A 19,120-nucleotide genomic window follows, 5' to 3' on the forward strand; every position below is an offset into this window, starting at 1 on the left:
CACCTGAAAAGAGAGAAAAGAAATATCTATGGAGCAGAACTGTGTTGAAGATTAAATGAAACAAAATTACCTGGCACAATGCCTGATACATAATAGGACTTCACTAAATTATAGTAGTGCTGGTTATAACATCTGCAAACCCCAAAAACAAGTCAAAAAATTGCTCTGAGCTGCCCAGCCACCTGCTCAGAACCCAAGTCACTCCACCACCTCCACCTGCAGCCCCAAAAGCTTCTTACAGAAGATCCCATGGTGAAAATTTGTCTTCAGTGATAGAAATAAATCTGAAGGATAATATAAAACTGTGTTTCCTTTTGACTTTGGCCACTAGAAAATTCACAGCACAACTCTGATCACTGTATCAGGCCTTGCATCATCCTTGTCTTATATTCTGTCAGTGACGTCATATTACAAGATGACCCCCATTCACCGTTTACATTGATTTCTTCCTCTCTTTTTAAATCTCATTACATGTATATACATATTAAAGTTATCTCAATACCTTTTTGGAAGACGGTTAAAGTGCTAATTAATCATTTTGAGACAACCCACTTGAGAGGAGACATTCATCAGATCTTACTGAGAGCTGCAGAACCAAAATAAGTCACCTGAGCAGGAGCCCTACCACCGAGCCCTAAACTACCCTCAGTGCCTGTCCATTTTCAGTGTCTAGACCCCAGTGAATCAATGAGCAGACTCAAAACAACGCCCTTTCTACCTAAAAGTGACAACACCTCACAGATGACATGATGTCTCGCGTCTGTGTCAAACTAACACAGAAAAAGTAGGATGATCCATGTTTGAACCTGGGCAGGAGGTGAAAAGGGATTTGCTGTCCCACCAGGGACTTCCCTGGTGGCACAGTGGATAAGACTCCATGCTCCCAATGCAGGGGAACTGGGCTCAATCCCTGGTCAGGGAACTATATCCCACATGCATGCCGTAACTAAGAGTTCACATGCTGCAACTAAGGAGCCTGCCTGCCGCAGCTAAGACCCAGTGCAACCAAATAAAGAAATAAATATTTTTTAAAAAGAAAGAAAGAAAAAAAAGAATCCTATGGCTTGTTCTTTTTTTTTTTTTTAAGTCTATTTCAGACCTAAAAGCAAAGATGTGAGCTTGAGTTCCAAGGAAGTCTTGTGATGGAGCAAAGTGAACTAATCTTGACCTTGAGAGCATTTAAATGTCTCTGAAGTAATTCCGAAGCAAGTTACTGTAATTCCCTACTAATCATGCAAGAATTGATAGCAGGTGGCAATATCTGCCCTCAAGGGCTTCCCTGGTGGCGCAGTGGTTGAGAGTCCGCCTGCCGATACAGGGGACACGGGTTCGTGCCCCGGTCCAGGAAGATCCCACATGCCACAGAGCGGCTGGGCCCGTGAGCCATGGCCGCTGAGCCTGAGCGTCTGGAGCCTGTGCTCCGCAACGGGAGAGGCCACAACAGTGAGAGGCCCGCGTACCGCAATGAGAAGCCCACGCACCACAACAAAGACCCAACACAGCCAAAAATAAATAAATTTATTTAAAAAAAAAAAAGAATGGCCATTGAACACTGTCGATGTCCCAACACTAGAGAAATTATCTATTATAAAATGTGAGTGCAGCTACTCCAGATTCAATCATCTGGACACGTAATTCACATGGAAAGAGAGCAGCGGCTATGATTAAAGGTCTTGGGTATTCAGGGCAAAATCTTATCATCCTTTCCCTCTATGACAGTTTAGTCCTATCTTGCATATGCAGCAGTAACTCCATTTCTGAAAAGAAATACAATGGTTCACAGCACTCTCCAAGGAAGTGCAAAGCCCCATTCAAATTCTAATTCTAATCTCCTATCTGCAGACATTTTCCCGTCTGCCCAGAATATAACAACATAACAACTGACATAGGACCCGTATATTTTTATTTATTTTTTTATAGCCGTTACATAGTCTAAGCAGAAATAAATGAAGATCCCAGAACTGGTCAATCTGGATTCCTTCCTCTCCTGCACACCCATTGGGCAACGCGTGATCAAGTTCTAAACTTTTAATTCTCAACGTATGGGTTCTCTCCAACCACAATGCCACTGCTTTTGCCCCCAGCCTTGGTTTCACCTAAGGGACAACTGCAATAGCCGTGTCTCCAACCTTCCACCCCTCCCCAACTCCCAAACCCATCACATTTGTCTTGAAAGAAAATGCATGCCCTCTCCAAGCTGCTATTTTCTGATACGCAGAACGGAAAACTGATTATAAGCTCACTTCCTAGGCACTTAGGAAAATGACTATAAATAAGTGAAAAGTTCTTTATAAATAGACGGAAATATATGAATCTGCTGTAGTAATGGGAGCCAAAAAGTGGTACCAATTCTCTTAAAAAAAAAAAAAAAAGAAAGAAAAAGGTATTATACAATATTACCTAATTCATTTTCACACCTTCATCCCAGAAACCACAGTACCACCCCAATATTGCCTAGGATAAAAACAAGACAAAAGGGGATTTGTTAAAGACTTTAAGGTAAAACTTCCACCTAGTTGGTTAAGTGCCAACCTTGGGGTTGAAGAGACGTCACCTTACATTTGAGGGTGAATTCAACACTTAAAGCCTTAAAAATAATTATGAAAGGAGAACCAGCTCCACGTTGTTACACTGCAGTACTATGCAGCCTTATAATCACAACTGGACACACTGAGCTCCTTTTGTAGACTGAAATGCTTCTCTGGTGAGTAATTACCAAGCATCCGCCTTCATTTCCAAAACTAATGATACTGATGCCACTGTTCGTCCGCTTAACCAGAACATGCTGTGGGGAGTATTTTAGCAACATTTATTTACTGCAGGAAGAAAACAAGTAGCAATCTGCTTTACATTTAGAAGCACAACACGAGAGAAACAAAATAAACAACCTAAGCCTTGGCAGGCTCTTCCTGACTCCTTGTTCTCTAACCGAACTCCTCAGCTTCCCTTCTGGGGAGGCAGCAAAGGGGAGGGAGACAAAGAGATGGAGCCTGGGCTTGGTCCCACCCCATCCGACTCTGGACAAATTGCTTTGCTTCTCTAAGCTTGTGTCCTGCCCTGTAAAATGATAAAGTGGAGGTGACAGTACAATACCAGGGTCTTTGTGAGGACTGAATGAGATTATCTAGGGTACTTGATTGCTCCTAATCGTCTGAACCTACCCTGGAGCTCTCTCTCCCCACACCTCCAGCCCACTCATCCTATTCAATCAATTCACATTGCTTCCCACTGCCTTTAGGACAAAGCTCACACTCTCCTGACAGAGGAGGAAAAGGCGTCCAGGATCCTGCCCCTGCCTTCCTACTCTATTTCACCTCTCCACACATCCCCACCGCACTCCACTCTTAACATACCAAACTGCTTAGAGAGTTCCCCAACCTTGCCATATTCCCCTAACACCCCATCCCCTCGGCACATGGCATGTGCAATGTTTCAAACTCTAGCTCTCTTGTTCTCAGTTCTCACCCCCACCCTTCAAATTCTCTTTGGCCCTAGAATTACTGCCTTGCTGCAGAGGGAGGGGGGTAGAAACCATGGTGGTGTTCTAGTCAGACCAAACGTATCCCATTTGAAGATATCTCCTTAGACAATAATCGTTTATTAGTTATCAAGGATATACTATGTGGCAGGCAATAAAATAAAGGCTTTAGATGGATTAACTTATTGCATCTTCAAAACAACTTTATAAAGCAGTTATTGTTATCGTCTCCCACTCTAACACACAGAGTGAAATAACTTGCCCAGACACACAAGCTGAGATACTGTGACACATGAAAGTTAGTGAATATGATTCAAAAGAGGTCTTACAGTAGGAGTGCTCTGGCCCAACTCTACAGCTGATGCTTTTAGGTAATGGAGCGTACTGCTTCCTCTGCAGTAACAACTAAGGCAATTAATGTGATCTAGAATGATGAACAGGCAGAAAGCAGCTCAGGAATCTGCGTGGATGGACCCCAAAGAAAATGCTCCCCGGAGACACAAAAAAGAAGAGCCAAGCAGTAATAACATCCATCACTGAATTTTAGTATACTGTCTCCAATATCAAATGAACACACAGGACACATCTGGAAACCCTGCTGTAACCTAAAAATAATGAAAAGCAAGAAACGGGGCGGTTATTTTCATGCTGCACTGAAGTTGGAAATATATATATTTTTTCCCCTAGATCTGATGATTTTATGAGTGATTTCTATGAGAAACCTGAAATATCATAAGCCAGCTGCTTAAAGTTCATAAAGTCCAAAATCATTTCACTTCAAAAAATAATTTACATGGACATCCAAATTTTTCCTTAGTGCTTTTTCTCCAGTGCCCTCTAATGGACATAAGAGGAAAAAGCAAAGGAAAAAAATGGACCCGCAAAGTATTCCAAACTTTTACAGTACCTGTGAAATTTGCTGAAAGTACATCTTGTGTGTTCTCAGCGCGCACGCGCGCGCACACACACACACATACACACACACACACACAATGTTAGCAATATGAAGTGGGGATGTGTGGGCTGTGGTTAAGCATTGTACACACATATCAAACGTCACATTACACACCCTAAAAAAAAAATCACATTGTACAACCCAAGTACATAAAATTTTATTTGTCAATCATATCTCAATGAAGTTGGAAAAAAAACTGTCCCAAACTCTTTACCCACTACAAATAAAGCTATAAATATCTTCTCTTAACTTGGAAGATCCAGAAATCTACCTAAATCAGGCATCTCATGCACTGAAATCTATCCCATTTCAAGACAGTTTAACCTTTTAAAATCACTCCGATTTTTATTAAGAGTCATACAATTATATATTTGCTTTGACCCAGTATCTCAACTTGCGGAAAATATAAACCAAGAAAATATCAACACTCTCTTTTAAGTAAAAAAGGTCTCAGACCAGTGCTAATTACAACAGCAGAAAACCTGAAAACAGACTAAACGACCAACTCTAGCAGAATGCATAAGCAAATTTAAAATGTCTAAGCATATTTACTTCTCATTTTAATCTCTCAGGCTCTCAGAGACTGTAATGCATTTTCATGCACAGTTCTTATCTGACTCTCAACAACGCTGTGAGGAAGGCAGAGGTTATGGTCCACGTTTCTCAGACACGGGGATTAAGGCCAGAGAAGATTAAGCTTTGCCCTAAGAGCGCCAAGTTACAAACTGGCTGGCCCAGGACCTGAACCTACCTCCCACAAACCTGTCATTCTTAACAGCTCCTCTGCCAGGGCTTCTAAAATACAAAAGCTATTAGAAGTGACAGCGACAACACCAACACACAGACAAAGTATTAGGAAATAAGTAACAAAATGCTGCGACAGGAACAATCATAATTTTAAATTCGGAAAATAATTTTGGATTCTATAGTTTAGTTTTACACTCATAGAGTATTTTTGGGTTATGATCTCTACAAAAGGAACCAAATATCCCAATATAAGAACGGGCATAGGACAGTGTGTAGTAAAGAATGTGGCCTTGCCCAAAGAGAAGTCTGGCCTCTCCCCAGTTCCTGGAAAGTAACCTCTAACCCCCTGGAACTTCCTGAGTGTTGGGAGTATCTTTATTCATGGTGGGCCCTTCAGAGGCACTTGACAGTTTATGCTATTAGGGTGACTCACGCCAAATTTTGGGGGTACTATGCTGTAGGCTGGATCCAACCCCATGAGCAATCAATCAATCAGGTATGCCTACATAATGAAGCCCCCATAAAAACTCTGGACACCGAAGCTCAGGTGAGCTTCCCAGGTTGGCGATGCTCCACGTGTCATGTCACGCATCCGTGCTGAGAGGGTAGCACATCCTGAGGACAATGAATGAATGCTTCCCAGACTCTGCTCTATGCATCTCCTCCTTTGGCTGCTTTTCCTGTACCCCTTCCTAGCAATGAACCGTAATCATGAGGGTGACAGCTTTCAGGGAGTTCTGTGAGTCTTTCTAGCAAATGACTGAATCTGAGGGAGGTTTTTAGGACCCCCCAAACTTGCAGTTGGTGTCAGAAGTGAAAGCAGTCTCAGGAACTGTGCCCTCAGACTTTGTAGTCTGTCTAACTCCAGGTAGACAGAGATGCTTCACAGGAAAAAAATACATTCAATCTCACTCAAAATTAAAGAAATGCAAATTATTATTTTTTAAGGTTATTATTTTTCACCTTTCAGGTTGGTAAGATTTAGAAGATTGAGAACACCTGGGGGTTGGCAAGGGTTTAGAGAAACAGGAATTCTCATCTCTCTCATGCAGTAAGAAGAAATTAAAATGTTTTCAGCTTTTTACAGGGCAATTTAGAAATATCATCAAAATTATAAAATTCTCTTTGATCCAGAAATTTCAATTTTACAAATTTACTCAAGATAAGTTTATCAGTCATGAAAAATATAAGAGCAAGAGTGTTCATTATAGGGAGTTCCCTGGTGGCCTAGTGGTTAGGATTCAGCGCTGTCACTGCTGTGGCCCAGGTTCAATCCCTGGTCAGGCAACTCCCACAAGCCACATGGCACAACCGAAAGAAAAAAAAAAAGTACAATTTAGGAATTAAAATAGGTTTTTTTTAAAAAAAGAGAGTGCTCATTATAGAAATCAGGAAACACCTAAATGTTAATCAACAAGAGTCAAATAACTATGGGACATAATTGTGGACTACTACATAAACATTAAAATTAATTAGGCAGATCTCTATCACAGGACTGGAAACCTGTCATGTTAAATGGAAAAAAGTAGTCTGTAGACTTGGAGTACAAAATTATTCTGTGTAGCCCAAAAAACGAAGTTCTACCAAAATGCAGGTGTGTTTGTAAAGGCAGTAAAATACCTGGAAGAATAGTGTCAAAGTGTAAACTGCAGTGACCTGTGAAAAGTACATTTAAGAAGAATAGGGACAGGGGACTGTATTCTTTGAGTTTTTTAAACATATGTAAACAGAGTATTAAATTAAATGAAACTCCAAAGAGAGGGTCAGATCAAGTTATAAAAATTTTCAAAGGATGGGATTTCCCTGGTGGTCCAGTGGTTAAGACTCTGCGCTTCCAATGCAGGGGACATGGGTTCGATCCCTGGTCAGGGAACTAAGATCCCACATGCCATGCAGCATGGCCAAAAGATAAATTGGGGAAAAAAAAAATTAAATTTTCAAAGGAAATATCTGAGAACAAGTTTAAGAACTTGAAAAGTGCCTCCCTGACATCAAGGATATGAAAGGGTAGAGAGTACGGAGATAACAAGAGAGGAGTTTTGAGGATTTCTTCAGAGAATATTAGAAAGGTATTTGGAGCTCCTTCATCTGCCTCAAATGAAGAGATGTTTGGGGGTGGAGGGCTGTGTTCTCACCTCATACCCCAGGAACCTCAAAGAAGCCGCTATGTATCCTCTGCACTCAGACTGGTGAATGACTCCTGCCCGGGAAATCCAGAGAGCAGAAGGCCTGACTAGTTGCTTTAGCAAGTGAGCACTGTTGCTGGAGAAGAACCAGCCTGTGCTCCCAGAATAAAGAACTCAGGAGCATTCCCTTGGGAGCGGGGTAGGGGTAGGGGAGATCTTCGATCCTGACCCACTGGGCAACCAGAGAGAACAGACGAAAGACCTCAAAAGAGGGGAAACCAGAGGTACAGGGCCCCGAGGAAGGAGTGAGGACCATCGGAAGCACACTTCTCAGAGTACACGTGCTCAGTGCAAGGCGCCAGGTGTGGAGACAGCCACGGACAACGTCTCCAAAGGAGCGCTAAACACGCTGCCTGGAAGAAGAGCCAAGTTTAAACACCTGACAACGAGAGCGCACAAAGTCCCCTTGTGACAGTGCCAAGTAAGAACTTCCCCACTTCTCTTTATCTCCTGCTTCCCCCATCCATGCCCCAAACCCTAAGGAGATATTATAAAATAGCTACTAGCAAATAGGCCAGAGAGCAGACAGTAAGGAGGGGAGGAGTTTCACTCTGAATTAAACTGGAAACTTGGACTGCGTTTATTTAGTATTACTTAGTATTACATAGGACTGGACATTCTACCGCCAAATTAAGACTTTGTACCTTAAAGTGCCTGTCATACTTTATGACCAAAAATGACCAGAAAAGTCATGGAGTCCACCAGAGTTTTCATCCCAAGACAGGGGAAGGGGTCTCCCTCCCATGCAGGTTGAAAAAGGACAGTAAAACTCAAAATAAAGCAGCTTTTACAATATTTCCCAAAAGTAATCCTTGTTGTAACATAGACTATACCAGTATTTATTACTTTAGAAATAAAATAAAAATAAAGATTTTTAACATAAGGTTATAAAGACTGTCTGAAGAATATGATAAATATTTTTATAATAAAATAGAGATTTAGGGACTTCCTTGGTGGCGCAGTGGTTAGGAATCTGCCTGCCAATGCAGGGGACACGGGTTTGAGCCCTGGTCCAGTAGGATCCCACATGCCACAAAGCAACTAAGCCCGTGCACCACAACGACTCAGCCTGCACTCCAGAGCCAGTGAGCCACAACTACTGAGCCCGCGTGCCGCAACTACTGAAGTCCATACACCTAGAGCCCCTGCTCCACAACAAGAGAAGCCACCGCAATGAGAAGACCGCACACCACAACGAAGAGTAGCCCGTGCTCTCTGAAACTAGAGAAAGCCTGCACACAGCAACGAAGACCCAATGCAGCCATAAATTAATTAATTTTTTAAAAAATAGAAATTTAGGTGCATATGAGATAAAATTTAAACAACTATTCCAATATTTATTTATTAATAGTGATTTTTTATGAGGAGATGGAATTACTGGTAGGTTTTTGCCCTTTCTCTATTTTCCAAATTTTCATTATTACAAGTATGTTAATTTATAGTGAAAAAAAATTTTTTTAATTTAATTTAATTTAATTTTTTTTGGCTGAGCCACTCAGCTTGTGGGATCTTAGTTCCCCGACCAGGGACCAAACCCACGCCCCCTGCAGTGGAAGCACAGAGTCTTAACCACTGAACTGCCAGGGAAGTCCCTACAGTGAAAAAAATTTTTAATTTTAACTAGTAAAAATTAAATAAATAATCGTTAAATTTGTTTCCTTAAATTACCATTTGCTATGGTATGAGTCTACCCAGAGTAAAATTAGAAGGTCTTCATGTTTTACAGATATAATAAGTACTCAAGACTTTTATATAATTCAAAACTAGTTATTCACCAACTAGTCCTATCAAAAAATGGTAGAGGGGCTTCCCTGGTGGCGCAGTAGTTGAGAGTCTGCCTGCCGATGCAGAGGACGCGGGTTCGTGCCCCGGTCCGGGAAGATCCCACATGCCGCGGAGCGGCTGGGCCCATGAGCCATGGCCGCTGAGCCTGCGCGTCCGGAGCCTGTGCTCCACAACGGGAGAGGCCACAACAGTGAGAGGCCTGTGTACCGCAAAAAAAAAAAAAAAAAAAAAAAAAAAAAAAAAGGTAGATATTCTCATATGGCAATATCATAAATAATTCATAATCCAGCTGATACTAGGGGTTTTTTTGTTTTATTTTGTGGGCATAGGAAAATAGTTCCCCTGACACTCTTTATCTTGAAAACTTCAGAGAAGTTGAAAGGTACAATGAAAACCCACATTCCCTTCACCTAGATTCACTACTTTTGCTTGATCAATATCTATCTATAAACACACACACACACACACACATGTTATGCACATGTATGTATGTGTGTGTTATGTATAAAAACAAAATTTTGCTAAACCACTTGAAAGTATGTTGCAGACACCACAGCACGTCACCTTTAAATTACTGCAAAATTCAGCTCCAAGAAAAAGATATGAACCTACAGAACTACAACACCATTATTACAATGAGAAAAATTAACATAAATCTAATATTACCCAATAGAAAATTCAATTCAAATGTCCCCAAATGTCAAGACAATGGCCATTTCTCTTTGATTCAAGATCAAAGTTTATACAATGCATTTGTTTATATTTCATTAGTCTTTTAAAATCTTAGTACCCACCCCAAGTTTTATTGTTGCTGTTACTGTCTACAACATAGACTCTTTAAAGAGCCTGGCCTGTTGTCTCCTAGACTGTCCCACATTCTGGATTTGTCTGATTGTTTCCCCATTAGATTCAGGTTAAACTTTTTTGACACAAAATTGCATAGATGATGTCATATATACCTTGCTACAGATCATATCAGGAGGTACATAAGGTCAAGTTGTAACATAAATGATGATGTCAAATTTGATTCTTTGTAAACGTACATTTTTCCCTTTATGCTTAGTAAATAATTTACGGGGAATTTTTTTTCCCCACTGATTTATTTATTTTTGGCACGTCTAAGTGGTTTAGTTCCTGGCATGATGTTTTGAGACTATGTCAATATCTGTTGCTCAAAGACATTTCACCTAATCCTTGCTTAAATCAATTATTACACTAGGGACTGCAAACAGGTAATTTTCTAATTCTATCATGCCCTCTTTATTTATAATCTGTAAACCTTCTGTAAAGACTTTCTCCTTACAAGAGACACGGAAGGACACTACATAATGATCAAGGGATCAATCCAAGAAGAAGATATAACAATTATAAATATACATGCACCCAACACAGGAGCACCTCAACACATAAAGCAACTGCTAACAGCTATAAAAGAGGGAATCAACAGTAACACAATAATAGTGGGGGACTTTAACACCTTACTTACACCAATGGACAGATCATAAAAAATGAAAATAAATAAGGAAACAGAAGCTTTAAATGACACAATACACCAGATAGATTTAATTGATATTTATAGGATATTCCATCCAAAAACAGCAGATTACACTTTCTTCTCAAGTGCGCAAGGAACATTCTCCAGGATAGATCACATCTTGGGTCACATATCAAGCCTCAGTAAAATTAAGAAAATTGAAATCATATCAAGCATCTTTTCTGACCACAACGCTATGAGATTAGAAATGAATTACAGGGAAAAAAACGTAAAAACCACAAACACATGGAGGTGAAACAATACGTTACTAAATAACCAAGAGATCACTGAAGAAATCAAAGAGGAAATCAAAAAATACCCAGAGACAAATGACAATGAAAACACGACGATCCAAAACCTATGGGATGCAGCAAAAGCAGTTCTAAGAGGGAAGTTTATAGCTATACAAGCCTACCTCAAGAAATAAGAAAAATCTCAAACAATCTAACCTTACACCTAAAAGAACTAAAAAAGAACAAACAAAACCCAAAGTTAGCAGAAGGACAGGAATCACGAAGATCAGAGCAGAAATAAATGAAATAGAAACAAAGAAAACAATAGCAAAGATCAATACAACTAAAAGCTGGTTCTTTGAGAAGATAAACAAAATTGATAAACCATTATCCAGACTCATCAAGAAAAAGAGGGAGAGGACTCAAATCAATAGAATTAGAAATGAAAAAGGAGAAGTTACAACAGACACCGCAGAAATACAAAGCATCCTAAGAGACTACTACAAGCAACTCTATGCGAATAAAATGGACAACCTGGAAGAAATGGACAAATTCTTAGAAAGGTATAACCTTCCAAGACTGAACCAGGAAGAAATAGAAAATATGAACAGACCAATCACAAGTAATGAAATTGAAACTGTGATTTAAAATCTTCCAACAAACAAAAGTCCAGGACCAGATGGTTTCACAGGTGAATTCTATCAAACATTTAGAGAAGAGCTAACACCCATCCTTCTCAAACTCTTCCAAAAAACTGCAGAGGAAGAAACACTTCCAAACTCATTCTATGAGGCCACCATCACCCTGATACCAAAACCAGGTAAAGATACTACAAAAACAGAAAATTACAGACCAATATCACTGATGAATATAGATGCAAAAATCCTTAATAAAATACTAGCAAACAGAATCCAACAACACATTAAAAGGATCATACACCATGATCAAGTGGGATTCATCCCAGGGATGCAAGGATTCTTCAATAAACGCAAATCAATTAATGTGATACACCATATTAACAAATTGAAGAATAAAAACAATATGATCAGGCTTCCCTGGTGGCACAGTGGTTAAGAATCTGCCTACCAATGCAGGGGACACGGGCTTGAGCCCTGGTCTGGGAAGATTCCACATGCCGCAGAGCAACTAGGCCCGTGAGCCACAACTACTGAGCCTGCGCATCTGGAGCCTGTGCTCCGCAACGGGAGAGCCTGCAAGAGTGAGAGGTCCGCGCACCATGACGAAGAGTGGACCCCGCTCACCGCAACGGGAGAAAGCCCTTGCACAGAAACGAAGACCCAACACAGCCAAAATTAAATATTAATTAATTAATTATTTTTAAAAAATGGTCTACATCAAAAAAATCTTTAAAAAAAACAAAACCATATGATCATCTCCATAGATGCAGAAAAAGCTTTTGACAAAATTCAACACCCATTTATGATAAAAACTCTCCAGAGAGTGGGCACAGAGGGAGCCTACCTCAACATAATAAAGGCCATATATGACAAACCCACAGCAAACATCATTCTCAATGGTGAAAAACTGAAAGCATTTCCTCTAAGATCAGGAACAAGACAAGGATGTCCACTCTCACCACTATTATTCAACATCGTTTTGGAAGTCCTAGCCATGGCAATCAGACAAGAAAAAGAAATAAAAGGAATACAAATTGGAAAAGAAGAAGTAAAACTGTCACCGTGTGCAGATGACACGATACTATACATAGAGAATCCTAAAGATGCCACCAGAAAACTACTAGAGCTAATCAATGAATTTGGTAAAGTTGCAGGATACAAAATTAATGCACAGAAATCTCTTGCATTCCTATACACTGATGAAAAATCTGAAAGAGAAATTAAGGAAACACTCCCATTTACCACTGCAACTAAAAGAATAAAATACCTAGGAATAAACCTACCTAGGTAGACAAAGGACCTGTATGCAGAAAACTATAAGACACTGATGAAAGAAATTAAAGATGACACAAACAGATGGAGAGACATACCATGTTCTTGGATTGGAAGAATCAACATTGTGAAAATGACTCTACTACCCAAAGCAATCTACAGATTCAATGCAATCCCTATCAAATTACCAATGGCATTTTTTATGGAACTAGAACAAAAAACCCTTAAAATTTGTATGGAGACAAAAAAGACCCCGAATAGCCAAAGCAGTCTTGAGGGAAAAAAACGGAGCTGGAGGAATGAGACTCCCTGACTTCAGACTATATTATAAAGCTACAGTAATCAAGACACTCTGGTACTGGCACAAAAACAGAAACATAGATCAATGGAACAAGACAGAAAGCCCAGAGATAAACCCACACACCTATGGTCAACTAATCTATGACAAAGGAGGCAAGGATATACATTGGAGAAAAGACAGTCTCTTCAATAAGTGGTGCTGGGAAAACTGGACAGCTACACGTAAAAGAATGAAATTAGAACACTCCCTAACACCATACACAAAAAGAAACTCAAAATGAATTAGAGACCTAAATGTAAGACCAGACACTATAAACCTCTTAGAGGAAAACACAGGAAGAACACTCTGACATTACTCACAGCAAGATCTTTTTTGATCCACCTAGCTAGAGTAATGGAAATAAAAATGAAAAACAAATGGGACCTAATGAAACTTCAAAACTTTGGCACAGCAAAGGAAACCATAAACAAGACGAAAAGACAACCCTCAGAATGGGAGAAAATATTTGCAAACAAATCAACGGACAAAGGATTAATCTCCAAAATATATAAACAGGTCATGCAGCTCAATATTAAAAAAACAAATAACCCAATCCAAAAATGGGCAGAAGATCTAAATAGACATTTCTCCAAAGAAGACATGCAGATGGCCAAGCACATGAAAAGATGCTCAACATCACTAATTATTAGAGAAATGTAAACCAAAACTACAATGAGGTATCACCTCACACCAGTAAGAACGGGCATCATCAGAAAACCTACAAATCACAAATGCTGGAGAGGGTGTGGAGAAAAGGGAACCCTCTTGCACTGTTGGAGGGAATGTAAATTGATACAGCCACTATGGAGAACAGTATGGAGGTTCCTTAAAAAACTAAAAATAGAACTACCATATGATCCAGCAATCCCACTACTGGGCATTTACCCAGAGAAAACCATAATTCAAAAAGACACATGCACCCCAATGTTCATTGCAGCAGTACTTTCAATAGCCAGGTCATGGAAGCAACCTATATGCCCATCGACAGACGAACAGATAAAGAAGATGTGGTACATACATACAATGGAATATTACTCAGCCATAAAAAGGAACGAAATTGGGTCATTTGTTGAGACGTGGATGGATCTAGAGACTGTCATACAGAGTGAAGTAAGTCAGAAAAAGAAAAACAAATACTGTATGCTAACACATATATATGGAATCTAAAAAGAAAAAAAAGGTTCTGAAAATCCTAGGGGCAGGACAGGAATAAAGATGCAGACATAGAGAATGGACTTGAGCGAACGGGGAGGGGGAAGGGTAACCTGGGACAAAGTGAGAGAGTGGCATGGACTTTATACACTACCAAATGTAAAACAGATAGCTAGTGGGAAGCAGCCACATAACACAGGGAGATCACCTTGGTGCTTTGTGACCACCTAGGGGGTGTGATAGGGAGGGTGAGAGGGAGACGCAAGAGGGAGGAGATATGGGGATATATGTATATGTATAGCTGATCCACTTTATTATACAGCAGAAACTAACACACCATTGTAAAGCAATAATAGTCCAATAAAGATGTTAAAAAGAAAAAAAAAAAAGTCCAAAAAAACAAACTTTCTCCTGTGCCTCCCTTTTTTTTTTGAGTAGCACAAGGATTTTTTTTTAATTTGATGTAATATAATCCATTATGTTCATTATTATGTTGATTTTTGATGTTCAAACTGCCCCATATTTGGCCTGTGAGAAACTCCTCAAGCTATATCCTTTGGACACTGAGGACCTACCTACTCAACAAGACATCCCAGGCTCATCTGTTACACTCCCTTCCCCAACCCTGGAATCAGCCATTTCTTCAAGGAGCCCTAGTTCCTTTTAGTAGGGTAATGATTTTAGAAAACAAGATCTGAGTGCTTACTCTGTTTGTTTCTAGGTCTGTGGCACAATAAAGAATACATCTGGTCTTTGTCCCTAGCTCCTGACACAGAGCTTCAAAAAACCCTGGCATTTCCTAAAGAGACAGAAGTGTCTTTGTTATGCTAACGAGGTGACTCACAGTGGGCCCCTAGATAGCTTCAGGAAGAGAGCTGGTCACCAGAAGACAATCACATAATGCAACTTTGGGCCAGCTGGATCTCCAGAGACATGAGGGGGAGGGGAGGCTGGCTGGAGATTGAGTTCAAACACCTGGCCAATGATCTAATTAATCATGCCTACATAATGAAACCCCAATAAAAATTCTGGATGCTAAAGCTCAGTAGAGGGCTTCCCTGGTGGCGCAGTGGTTAAGAATCCAGCTGCCAACACAGGGGACATGGGTTCGAGCCCTGGTCCGGGAAGATCCCACATGCTATGGAGCAACTAAGCCTGTGCACCACAACTTCTGAGCCTGCGCTCTGGAGCCCACAAGCCACTACTGAGCCCATGTGCCACAACTACTGAAGCCCGCGCGCCTAGAGCCGGTGCTCTGCAACAAGAGAAGCCACTGCAATGAGAAGCCCACGCGCCGCAATGAAGACTCGACATAGCCAAAAATAAATAAAGAAAGAAAGAAATTTATAAAGTAAAAAATAAAGCTCAGGAGAGCTTCCTAGATGGTGAACAAACACATTGATGGGGTGGGAGGGTGATGTGCCCAGATTCCACGATGAGGGGGCACAGAAACTCTGGGTCTCTTCCCCAACCCTCCACTCTCAGGTCTTGCCCTATGCTTCCTTTCCATTTGGTGGTTTCTGATTTGTATCCTTTGCTACAAAACTGTAACCGTTGTTAAGTCCCTGACTTACAATGGTTTGATGTTGCGAAAGCGATACAAATTTAGTAAACACCTTACTTCGAATTTTGAATTTTAGTCTTTTCCCAGGCTACCCATATGCAGTACAATACACTCTTGTGATGCCAGCAAGCCAAGGCTCCCAGTCAGCCACACAATCACAAAAGAGCATAAACAACCAATACACTCAAAACCATTCTGTACCCCTATAACCACTCTTTCACTTTCAGTATGCTATTCAATAAATCACATTCAACACTTTATTATAAAACAGGCTTTATGTTAGATGATTCTGCCCAAATGTAGGCTAATTTAAGTGTTCTGAGTATGTTTAAGGTAGGTTAGGCTAAGCTTTGATGTTTGATAGGTTAGGTGTATTAAATATGTTTTTGACTTACAAAATTTTCAACTTAAAATGGGTTGATTGGGACATAACACCATTGTAAATCAAGGGAGATTTACACAGTGCTTTCAGTGAGTTGAGTCATCCTAGCAAATTATCGAACGTGAGGGGATCGGACATGAGAACCCCCATACTTATGACCAGTTGGTCGGAAGTCCAAGTGGACCCTTAGACTTACAGCTACCACTGAAGTGGAGACAGTCTTGCACAGGACTATGGGGGGTCTGACACTAACTCCAGGTAGTGCCAGAACTGAATTGAACTGCAGGTCATTTGAATTAACTGGGTGTTAGTTAGTGTCAGAACATGAAAGGTCCTTTCAACAAACACAGCCACAAAATATTATTTATACACACGCACATTTAAATTATAAATTTGCAAATATAACATGACAATAAACGTACATTTTTAAAAATCTTAAGTTCATATCAGCCTCCAAATCATACCACCTGGAAATCACATTAATGCATATGGATCCACTTTATTATTTTTCACAGCTGTACAACAATATTATACTGTGTGGGTACATCATGCTTTTTTCAGCCAGTATCCAATCGCTGTTTGTTATACTTGCTGCAAGGTATAACCTTGTGCAGATGCTGTTTTGTATTTGTGAAGATGTATCTTCAAGGCAAATTTATACATCTGGGCCTGCTGGATCACGCGTAAATGCGTGTGAATTTGGTAAAGACTGCCCAAAGCCCATGCATACGGGTATACCATTCTGGACTCCCATCAGAAAGGTATGGGTGCCTGTTTCCACAGAGCCTCACCAATTGTGCATTGTCCAACTTTTGAATTTCTGCTATTTTTCTAGGTAAGAAAATGTATATCAGTGTAGTTTTAATTTGCATGTCCTTTATTACGAGTGAATTTGAGGATTTTTTCATGTTTAAAGTCTATTTGTAGAGGTTTTTCTGAGACTCGCCTATTCATGTGTTTTTCCTTTTTTTTCTACTAAAGTCTTTTTTTTTTCATTCAATTTTTAAGAGTGCTGTGTATGGTAGAAAAATTAACTCCTTCTTTATAGTATAAGGGGCAAATATTTTCCCTCACTTTATAATTTGTCTTTTGATTTTGTCTATAGCTATGTGAATTTTTTAAAAAAATCACTGATATTCAATGTTTTATTGTTTCCAGATTTCAGATCATATACAAAATCTTTTTTCAAGTTTTAAATAATGCATCTAATTCTATTATTTACGTATTTTTCAACATTTATATCTCTGATTGGAGATCTAACTCAGATTGGAGTTTATCCTGATGTATGTATGAGGTTCAGAGCCAACTTATCTTTTCACGAGTAGCTAGCCAGTTGTCAACATCATTTATCTTAAAAGTATATCTTCCCCCTGGGGAAAAGAGACACCAACTTTATCATATATGAAATTCCGTATATTCTTGGATCTATTCCTGGAATTTTATTCTGTTGCATTGGTCTGTCTCATCGGGAGCCAGTACCACAGTGTCAGTTACAGATGCCTTGTAGTTAAGTTTAAACACCTGCTAGGGCTAGCCTTTCTCATTATGACTTTTGCCAAAGTTTCCCTAACTACCCTTGCATGTTTATTTTTCCACATGAATCAACCAGTCTAGCTCCAAAAAAAAATACCTTACTGGAATTTTAATGGGATTGCATCAAATGTATGTATTAACTTAAAAGAACTGACAGCGTTACAATACTGAGTCACCATATCTAAAAACGAGGAAGGTCTTTTCATTTGTTCAAGGCACTTTTACATCTTCCAGGAATGTTTTAAAGTCTTCCTCGTAGAGATTTAGGATTATTTCTTCAGAAGTGTATCCCTACGTGCGTGCTTATTTTTTATGTAGCTGCTGTAAATGGGGTCCTCTCCCACCACAGCTTCTAACTGGTTATTATCTGGGAATATAAAGGGCGCTGACTTTTTACCTTACTATGGCCTGCTGCCTTACCGAACTGTTTCATTTGAGTTTGTGTTAATTTTATCATAGGTTTTCCTGGATTCTTCCACAGTTTGCTTCTTTTATTTCTAAGACTTATGCATTCGATACATTTTTACCTTAGGATATTCTCATTTCCCAAAACTCACACATAAATTGAGACTTTATATTTTTATATTATTGCATATATAATGTTATTTCAATTTTAGATTAGACTCTGCATAACACCCTACTACACCATACATTCTCTTACTCTTCGAGTAACTAAGACAATGACAACCTAGATGAACATTTCCTAGATTCCTAGGGCCTCCACCTAAGCTGACCTCAACACCCACAGACCATCGTGCCATCCCTAAGCCCAACACCACTCGGTCTACGACAGGGAAGCACTTTTACATGAGGGTTCCACTGGGAATATCAACACCAATCTCATCATGCTGCTCAGCCTGTCATCTTCAGCCACAACACTGAGGAAAGTCCCTCTAACCATCTACCCTTTCCTCAGTTATGTCTATTCTACTACGAGCTCATTTCCACAGGGCTGAGAAAGATTTTCACAAAACTCATGTTATAACGGCCAAAAAAAGTATAAAACTCTCAAAACAGGAGGCAAAGAAATAAAACTGTCCAATTATGAGCTCAGATGGACTATGCACCAACACAGATGCTAGATGTCAACCAACTGTCGGATCTCAGCTCACCATTTCCCAAAATTACAGTACCTTTTCTTTCTTCATACGATCCATAATCTTGCCGAGGTCTTCAACATCAATGACAGATTTTAGACTCTGATGGTCCTCAGTACCAGACTCTTCCTCACTGGTGCTCCCAAAGGGCTCTTCCTGCTGGAACATCAATGCTTCAGAAATACACTGTGCAAAGTAGCAAAGTGTCTAATATTCCTTCCCAG

The 19,120-nt window shown here is 39.9% G+C and overlaps 1 protein-coding gene across 1 annotated transcript in view; it reads right to left on the reverse strand.

The window, feature by feature from the left end:
• Window positions 1-19,120, reverse strand: part of LOC136134558 (S-adenosyl-L-methionine-dependent tRNA 4-demethylwyosine synthase TYW1) — a 151,861-nt gene that overhangs the window by 113,841 nt on the left and 18,900 nt on the right. The window contains exon 7 of the mRNA XM_065892218.1: window positions 18,933-19,055. Within this exon, the coding sequence (XP_065748290.1) occupies window positions 18,933-19,055 (123 nt within the window). The remainder of the gene's footprint in view (window positions 1-18,932; window positions 19,056-19,120) is intronic.

The sequence above is a fragment of the Phocoena phocoena genome, chromosome 15, assembly GCF_963924675.1.
Source record: "Phocoena phocoena chromosome 15, mPhoPho1.1, whole genome shotgun sequence".
NCBI classification, from domain to species: Eukaryota; Metazoa; Chordata; class Mammalia; order Artiodactyla; family Phocoenidae; genus Phocoena; species Phocoena phocoena.